Source organism: Nannobrachium achirus (assembly GCF_963921795.1).
Source record: "Nannobrachium achirus genome assembly, chromosome: 21".
NCBI lineage: Eukaryota > Metazoa > Chordata > Actinopteri > Myctophiformes > Myctophidae > Nannobrachium > Nannobrachium achirus.
The window spans coordinates 51,270,753-51,280,897 of NC_137828.1; the positions used below are offsets into that span (position 1 = coordinate 51,270,753).

The window sequence follows — 10,145 nt, forward strand, 5'->3', positions numbered from 1 at the left end:
AGGACTCCTACAACCCCATCTGATTTTTTTAAAATTTGTATTTCAAGTATTTCTATTTTTGGGCCTTAGAGGTTAAAGAAAACTATGATTCTCTACAACCTCATGCACACCGGCTCAGAATTTGCTGTGCGACAAGTGGCTGCGGCCGTGCGTTCTTTTCTCGATCGAAACCAGTTTGATTTGTGCGTCTTTTAAAAAAGAAAAAAAAAGAAAAGGTGGTACCACTTCATTCTGTCCTGTTGTATATAACATTCACCACAGAATTGCTTCTGGAACTGCTTTTAAAGTGCATGCACCACAATAACTTGAGAGGTGCAAATAATTTGTGGGAGAGAATATTTCCTTGTTCCACACTTCTCACACATCGGTTTGAAAAATTGGATTGATTGATTGATTGATTGATTGATTGATTGATTGATTGATTGATCGAGATCGACCGACCGACCGACCGACCGACCGACCGATCAATTGAATACTTAAAGGTGTATTCAGTGATAATGAAAGTGGCCGGGCGTCATCTTGTCCCTTACTGGCCTTACAGCGTGGAAATGTTTATTTTTTTTTAATAGATTTTTTACACCATTATAATGTTGTCGTTTTGATCATTAGACCCAATCACTGAATATCGGTAGGCCTACGTTTCCAGCTTCAGGATATGTATGATACTGATTTACTACAAGACTGTGGCATTTAATGAGTTCAGTAGTTTACAATCTAGGCATTTAGCAGACGTTCTTAATTCAGAGCGACTGTGGTTCTCAACACTTTTATTTTGACCATCATGACTAAACATCATAACATAACTGGCCATACTCTACCCTGATTGGTCGAGGACTGGCTGGCCACCTCTGAAAACCGAATCTAGCTATGCTCGTAACACGGTTACGAGTAAGTCCTTATATGGTCAGCAGATATTCTAGTGAGGACAATGAATGAAACATGTACCAATTATATTTTCATTTGAATGAAATACAATCACTGAATATACCTTTAATTAGTCAAAATGTAAACAGCATGGAGGTACAATAAAACACTTGGGCTAAAAGGATAACACCTAAAGTTCATTTTCAACTAGGCGATCGTTAAGCTAATGTCATACCTGGCAGGGCCGTGCGTCTTTCATCTGATCCAAGTAAGTTTGGAGCACCGAGGCCAGCACCCTAACAACATTGCGGATTTTAGGAACAGAGGTAGAAGTAGGCTAAACTATATATTTTTTAGATGTATTGTATGATGATCATTGATCAGGTATTATTCCAGTGAATGATCTAAATCCTGTTTCACTTTGAGACCGCAGCTCTGAGCTCTCCTTCTCCCCCTCTCCCTCGCTGAGTCAGAGTGTCAGACTGACATGCTCGTGTGTAGAAAGGGGAGGGGGGATGGAGGAGCAGTGGCAGCGCTATAGGCTACAGTAAGACGGTGTTCCAAAAAATTAATTAATTACCGCTGTTAACGCGATCATTTTGACACGTATAATATATATATATATACACAGTATATAATTTGAGCAGCAAAAGTACTGTTTGTTGTTGTTTGCTGACTACTTTCAATGGTCTGTTTGTTGTGTTACACAGAGACATGTTGTCGATTCCAGAGCTGATAAAGAAGAAGAGAGATGGACAAGCACTGAATGATGAGGACATCAGATACTTCATCACTGCAGTGACCTCAGCAAGCATACAGGACAGTCAGATAGGCAAGGAAAGCACGCACGCACGCACGCGCGCACACACACACACACACACACACGCACACACACACACACACACACACACACACACACACGCACACACACGCACACACGCATACACACATGCACACGCGCGCACAGCATGCACGCCACACACATTCAACATAGCTTTACATTTTTTTAATGTTCGCATATAACAAGCCCAAAATAGGGACACCAGGTTGAATGTGGTTAAAACAATAAAATATGCCCACACCCATATGCTACACATTAATCATAGAACTGGGGGCATTCAGGATGGGTTCTTGCCCAACACCTTGGAGACTACAGGGTTCGCATCTCCTACAACAAACTCCAACGAACATATTAATTGGCCGTGTTTGTGGGTGGGAACAAGGAGACGACAATCTCTGTTGTTGCACACTAGTGACTCAGGTTGGCCTGTTCGGCAGGGAGCAGAACTGATGAGGATAGCGTGTTCCTCCAACGACGTCCCCCAGGTGAAAGTCCTCACTCTGTCTGGTGGTGGAACAAAGTGGCTATATCAGAGAGAAGCATGTGTCTTGGAGGAGACACCATAACTCTCAGAGTGTACAAACCTGTAAGGGTCCATTTGGAAACCCCTCAGGTAACCAGGAGGGTCCCCACTTTGAGAACACGCGTCATCAATATGTCCGTACACGGACAAATGTGTCCGTAGCAAAGACTTGTTCTTGTCTGTGGCAAATTTTAGATTTTATACACCATTATAATGTTTTTATTTGGAAAATAACAATAACGCACACACATCCACTCATTAGGTGCAGGGCTGAGGTCAGAATCCATAAAGAAAGTAACGTCCGAACACTGGATCATTTGCCAAACGTTTCACAATTACCGGTATTTTGTTTCCTTTACAGTTTACACCATGGACGTTACGCTTCGAGCCTCATGGCTCTTAATTAGTCTGATGACATTTGGAGCATAATCCAGTGTGTACGGACCTTACTGTTCTTTAGTCTTCTTATTCTGATCAGTAACTGAATGTCAAGTCTCCAGGTTTTCTTCAGGATATGTACGACACATATTTACTACAACACTATGGCATATTAGGAGTCCAACTAGTACTAGATGAAGCCCTGATGGAGACCTTCCAAGGTTGAAACATGTTGGCAGTTGCCTTTTAAACAAATAAATAAAGGATGTTACTCTTCTTTTTGGAGCTGTGTGGAACACAAGTGGGTCTGTCTGTCTGCGTGTCTGTAGCCTACAGGACCTTTTGTGACCACACGAGGGCGCTGTTGTTCAGGCCAGACACACACACACACACACACACACACACACACACACACACACACACACACACACACACACACACACACACACAGCTCCACTTCGAACAGAGGTTCGATTTTTTACTTCTTAGTCCCTGGGTCGTCTTTTAGTGGTTCTCAAATGTTATATTTGCAAGGACCTCCCAACTCTGAGTGTACAAATGGAACCAAATTGAACTGTACAAATGGAACCAAATGGACCATAAGGGTCCATTTGAACACTCTCAGAGTTACAGACCTGTGGTCATTCAGGGATATAGCTCTTTCTGTGTTTCTGGTAACATTTCCACAGATTTTGTATGTTCGTGGGAACAATGTAATTTTGACATTTCTTTTTGAAATGTAGTGGAGTGAATGCCATAAGTGTCCAAAAAAATCCAAATACTCAAGTGATGTAAAGATACTCAAGACATACTCAAGATACTTAAATACTAATTGGTTACTGTCCACCACCGCCTTTGACCTTCCAGGGGCCATGTTAATGGCCATCTGGCAGAAAGGCATGGTCGCCTCGGAGACCAAGGCTTTGACCAGGGAGATGATGCTGTCGGGCGAAGTGATGTCATGGCCAGAGGAATGGGCGGGGCTTGTTGTTGACAAGCACTCTACAGGCGGAGTCGGCGATAAAGTTAGCCTGGTGCTAGCACCTGCGCTAGCGGCCTGTGGCTGCAAGGTACATGCAATACATAACACACAGTGTGGTCTAACAAAACATTCTGAACATACAGTCAACATTTTATGTGTGTCTTTGTGTCTGTGTGTGTGCGTGTGTGCGTGCGTGCATGTGAGGTCCCTATGACATCTGGGCGTGGCTTAGCTCATACAGGTGGAACTCTGGACAAACTGGAGTCTATACCAGGATTCAATGTTTACCTGACTGGAACACAGGTAGCACACACTAAACACACATACCGGTACCTTCATGCAAATTACGCTCGCAATCTGCCTGAAATGAGAGTATGATGATATTAAGGCAGCATTTAATTATGCAAAAAAGCAGCTCAGTGATGTTTTTTCACAAATACTTTTATTTGGTGCCTTGTATTACAGTTTCTGTAAACGTGTTCGTTGGGGAAATAACTGCATGAATATTCAAAAACAAAACACACACCATATTATTTTCCTGATCCTCCCTTAACCATTTGACTTAGACAAGAGAGACGTTGATAACATAAATTGCCATCTGAATGCATTTGAATAATGCATTGGGCAATGTTTAAACCGTAGCATATGCTACCCTGGTGTAGGCTGCAGAAGCAACATTGAACAAAGTGTGCCTCACGTTAATGATTAATGCTTTGAACTCAACGTAAAAATGTATCTCAATGTCAATTCGATATCCAACTGAGAAATGCAAATGTATTTAGGCTAGACTAAGCACATGCTACCTGACATTATGGTATGGTAGAATATAGTTCAAGGTTCAAGGTTTCAAGGTTGTACTTTGAAACCTTGAACCTTGAAGGTTCAAGGTTAGACTATGTATTTCCTTCTACACCAAACCTTTTTGCCAAAAATAGATGATTCAAGTGTAGCTATTTTTATTTCTGTACCCATACTGTTCCTATTCTGGGGGAAACATTTGCCAAAAATAGCAGATCTACTGTACAAGCTAACTTCTATAGCGTTGTTGTGACACATTGGGCTTGTAGATCAGCAATTTTTGGCAACAACATTTGGTGTAGACTGAAAAAAGCGGTCCAGGTACAAGTTGCAACTCAGTTCCGTTTGAGAAACTAGAGTTTTAAGTGGTGAACTTGCATGTTCAGAATGAACCTCATGCCCAGAAGGAGGTGCGAAAGTGTATCTAACACAGTTACTTACTGTGGCGTCTGTCTGTCTGTCTGTCTGTCTGTCTGTCTGTCTGTCTGTCTGTCTCAGGTGATGGAGACGCTATCCTCAGTGGGCTGTTGCATTGTGGGTCAGACAGAATCGCTGGTTCCCGCTGACAGAATTCTGTACGCCTTAAGAGATGTAACAAGCACAGTAGACAGCCTACCTCTAATTACCGGTACTACTACTATATACCAGTAAGACTCCCTAATCGGGAGATAAGCGACCGTTGGTCGCTTATCTCCTGTCACACTGCTGACATCAGTATGACATCACACCGTACACAAATGACCCTTATATAAGACCGGCATTATCTACCGACAGATTAGTAACAAGATGTCAAAATCATTGAAGGTTTACCCTACTAACCAACTGTTTACCATAGCAACCATGTTTTTTACCTTAGCAACCAACTGTTTACGCTAGCAACCAACTTTTTACCACAGCAACCATGTTTTTTTTACCCTAGCAACCAACTGTTTACCCTAGCAACCAATTGTTTACCATAGCAACCATGTTTTCTTACCCTAGCAACCAACTGTTTACCCTAGCAACCAACTGTTTACCATAGCAACCATGTTTTTTACAGGGCCTGGGATTGATGACATCAGAAATCTCCATATATGGGCATGAAAGGGATTTTGTTTCTGGAAATATGTCTGTGGGGTGCCACATTTGGAATAAAACACTTACATCACACATCTGGATATCCATACAGCCCATCTAGTTTGCCTGTGTCCATTTATGCCCATATATCTGATGACATTGGGACAATGATCTCCATATATGGGCATAAAACTTATGTTAATTAGTAAAGCCTGGGGATCTCCATATATGGGCATGAGGGGTACCCTAAAAGGGCATCATCTGGGAATAGCAAATATAGTTATCCTAGAAAGTGAAAATCTTACATCAAAGGCCATAACTACCTACCTACCACCATACTGCATTCCTCATTAAACTACCTACCAGTAAGATGCCTAAGGGAGAAAAGCAAAGGGCGAGGTTGCACCATTTCTTGGTCTTCTGGCCAGTGATGTATATCGGACCATTTAACCATATATGGAGACATCTGGTACCCAAAGATATTCACAGATATGGGCTTAATATTGATGACATAAGGGATCTCCATATATGGGCGTAAAAGGGATTTGGTTCCCCTTGCATCACAGGGATCTCCATATATGGGCATAAAATGGATTTGGTTACCCTGGCAACACGGGGATCTCCATATCTCCATATATGGGCATAAAAGGGATTTGGTTCCCCTGGCATCACAGGGATCTCCATATATGGGCATAAAAGGGATTTGGTTCCCCTGACATTACAGTGATGTCAGTGGCTGGTTCTACAGAGGGGATCTCCATTTATGGGCATAAAAGGGAATGTATGTATGATGATGTCAGATATCATAGACGTCATAGGACTTTCACATAACGAATAACTGAGTAAGCATGTAAACCCGTAAAATCTATATTTGGGCATGGCTGATTTATGACCTCATCATGATGACACGAGCAAACACAGCTGAATTGTATAAATGATCAGTGCAGAAACCAACAGAAGTATTTGACCAAGACTCTTCGATTTAAACATCAACAAAGGTGTGACGTTTGTTGATGGTCACGTGTGACGTGTGACGGACGGACGGACGGACGTACGGACGGACGGCCGGTGGAGGTTTTCATAGTAAACTGCTCCCTGACGGTCGCAATTACATTACTACTACTACTACTATTGTTTACCACATACATTTTATGATAATGAAGTTAAATGTTATTTCAAAATACGAGAACCTGTAGTAGACCTGGTGTGTGTGTGTCTGTGTCTGTGTGTGTGTGTTTGTGTGTGTGTGTGTGTGTGTGTGTGTGTGTGTGTGTGTGTGTGTGTGTGTGTGTGTGTGTGTGTGTGTGTGCGCGCGTACCATCCGTACATGTATCTCTCTCTCTCTCTCCAGGGTCCATAATCTCTAAAAAGGGTGCAGAGTCTCTGAATGCTTTGATTCTGGACGTCAAGTTTGGCAGTGCTGCACTATATAAAAATCAGAGTAGTGCTAGGGAGTTAGCACACTCACTGGTAAATAGCTCAACAATAACTTCTTATTTGTAAATAACTATAAGGCTATAATAACTCATATGTGTTGTTAATTACATTGCATTTGTGCGTGCCGTGCACGCGTTTTAGATGACTGCAGGAAATGGTCTGGGCATGTGCACAGGGGCGGTGCTAACCCGTATGGATGCTCCTATTGGCCGATGTGTTGGCAACAGTCTGGAGGTGATGGAATCACTGGAGGCACTGAAGGGACGGGGTCCTCCTGACCTCATGGAGCTCGTCACGACACAGGGTGACAACCTTGCACCGTCAAATCCTCACTGTCAACTAGGGATGGGACGATATGAAAATGTCATATCACGATTGTTGTGACACGATTTTACGATATTATAGCGATAATCAAAATACCCCCAACATCCATTATCCTGGGGCAGAACATTTGCCAAAAAATAGCAGATCTACAAGCTCACAACGCGTCGCAACGTGAGCTTGTAGATCGGCTATTTTTTGGCAGATTTGGTAGAGAGTGAAAAAAAGCCTGTATCAAGTACGTATATACATAAATGGTACTGGATATGCAGCTCGGCAAATAAAAGGTGAATTGATCACAGAGTCACATGTTTTTTATCATACTAAACGATATCGCTTATCGTCCCATCCCTACTGTCAACCACATGACCCTTAGTCAAACGGACCTGAGCTGCCAAAAATAGCTGGGGAAAAAATTGCTTTAATTACTTTGGTGAAAGAAATGCAAATGGCATTCAAGAGAATTGCCCTGCCAAAAACTCTCCTGAACTTGAATGCAGCATGTTGAAAGAATTGCCCTCTCTGTGTAGAAATCTATGCTGTATGTCACATCTCCAGTATTCACTTGATTATGCTTAGTTTAGTGTGGTATCAAGAACCGAAAATAGCCGACCTCAATGCGTCGCAGACACGTTGTGAGCTTGTTGATCTGCTATTTTCAATATTATATTATTATATTATATATATTATTTACCAAAAGGCACTTTCATCCCCTGCCTCTCTAACATTCTCTGCATGTCCCTGGTCCTTAAGTACCAGGGGTGATTATGTGTATATTATGTACTACTTACATGTAGGAGGCATGTTGCTGATGATGTCTGGCAAGGTCTCCAGCCAGTCAGAGGGAACTAAGCTGATCTCTGAGGCTGTGACTGGTGGAGCTGCTCTGTCCAAGTTCCAGGCAATGATGGAGGCTCAGGGAGTAGCCAATGAGGTGGCTCAGTCATTATGCTCCAACCACACCGATTATCACAGGATTCTGAGGAAAGCTGAGCATCAAATGGAACTAAAGACTCAGACAGAAGGTATATTATATATACTTTAATACATCGATATGTACATACAGGGTTTGGGGGCTGTTCTAAAGAACATGGAGGGTATTATGTAATTTCTTTGATGCTGGGCAGAAACTATCTCCAAATGTCATCTTATATTTTTTTCATAAATGAATGCCCTATTTTATATTTCATTGTTAGACAGTGTTTCGCAAAAGTAACAAAAATAGCTGATTGATTGTTTGATTTAATACTTTACCAGAGGGCTTGTTTCCACCAGAAAATAGCTGATCTATGCATTGTGACCCATTTCTGTGGGTTTTATTGAAAAGTATTGACGAGCTAGATAGTGACTAAATAATAACTACATTGGATCAATTGTAACACAACAGGTTCTTTTTAAAACTTCTTCAATAGCAACTGTTTGGACATCACCAAACAGTAACGATATGTAAACATATATAGGGAAGCCACGCCCTTATAAGACCATTGTAAGACCCTTCCAATTTGGAGACCAGTCTGTAGCCATGTGTGTGCTGGCTCCAGCCCATAGACCTGCCCACTCTCTGTCAGCTGAGTCTGAATAACGATCTCCACATTTGGGTTGTCAAATCAAAACTACATTTTCTGAGTGATTTTTCCAAATCACCCCGTTCTGTATTAATCAGTTTATTATCTTTAGTGTGATTCACACTGATTTACTCTCTCCCTGTGTGCGTGTGCGTGTGCATGTGCGTGTGGCGTGTGTGTGTAGGGACGGTCAGGGACATCAGTGGCATGGTTTTAGCTGAAGTGCTACATAAGTTGGGGGCGGGGCGGACGAAGGCTGGAGAACCTGTCAATCACAGTGTGGGTGCAGAGTTACTGGTATCATTAGGACAAAAGGTCAAGAAAGGTGAGGCTATCACACCTGGTGATGTAATTCTTTTTATTAAACCTTTTCTAAAAGGCAAGTTGAAACTTTGCAACCCACCTGAAAATATTATTTTTCTTTAGTAAAGAGGTGGAGAGCTAGGGAGGTGGAGAGCTAGGGAGACCCCAGCTGTTACTGAACAAACAATCATTACTGGGGGGGGGGTTTGTTTTGGCCAGGCCGTACGGCCAGAGTTGTTTTACTTTTAGTACAAAATAAGAGTACCGCTTCCACCACTGCTGCTTACTCCTTCTGTGACAGTGTGTGTGTGTGTGTGTGTGTGTGTGTGTGTGTGTGTGTGTGCGTGCGTGCGTGCGTGCGTGCGTGCTCCCCCAGGTGTTCCATGGCTGTGTGTGCACTATGAGCATCCCGCTCTGAGTTCAGACCAGATCAATCAGTTGCAGAATGCTCTCACCGTTGGACCCCACAATGACACCCACTCACACACACTGGTGGCCGAGCAACTACTGCCCCAGTGACACACACGCGCGCGCGCAAGTGGATGCTTAGGAATAAAATGTTTTGTTTTTTCATGTTATTTGTAAAAAAATAATATCCTTCCTCATTCATTGATTGATAAACTGCCACTGAAGGTTATGCTGTAAATCTAAAGAGGTTATTGTGGGGATGAGTCGGCCTTTATGTAAATAAATAAAAACAAATCGTATATTGCCCTTATTATCATACCGCCTCAGTCTATGTTCGCTCATGGGAAAGACAACCATGCAGCAGTATTTTTGTGGGAGATGAGGAGGGAAGAACTGACAACAGGACAGGAAGTTCATGGACGCCATAAAGGCCATGGCTGCCATTGTCCCTCAGTTTCCTGAGTAAGTTAATATACATTTTGTGAAATAAACAGCTTTTTATCTATTTACTATTTGTTTTACTATGTATTAAAATGTTTAATTACATTCATTATTTCCGTGGACCAAATCTCTCTCAGCTGCCATTTAACCAGTGTGCCCTTAAAAGACCAAAAGTCAAGTGGCCTATAATACTGACCTTTGCCCTAATTATGAAATTCCAGGCTTGAC

At 42.3% G+C, this 10,145-nt stretch overlaps 1 protein-coding gene across 1 annotated transcript; it reads left to right on the forward strand.

Moving 5' to 3' along the window:
* Positions 1-1,578: 1,578 nt before the first annotated feature.
* On the forward strand, positions 1,579-9,588 carry LOC308306582 (thymidine phosphorylase-like; the record flags this gene model as incomplete). The annotated part of the gene is made up of 9 exons (XM_080751623.1): positions 1,579-1,696; positions 3,474-3,676; positions 3,793-3,891; positions 4,885-5,014; positions 6,794-6,912; positions 7,021-7,183; positions 7,998-8,225; positions 8,950-9,090; positions 9,445-9,588. 9 exons carry the CDS (start codon positions 1,579-1,581, stop codon positions 9,585-9,587), a joined length of 1,344 nt encoding a protein of 447 aa, XP_080607749.1. The 3' UTR covers position 9,588.
* Between the last annotated feature and the right edge of the window lie 557 nt (positions 9,589-10,145).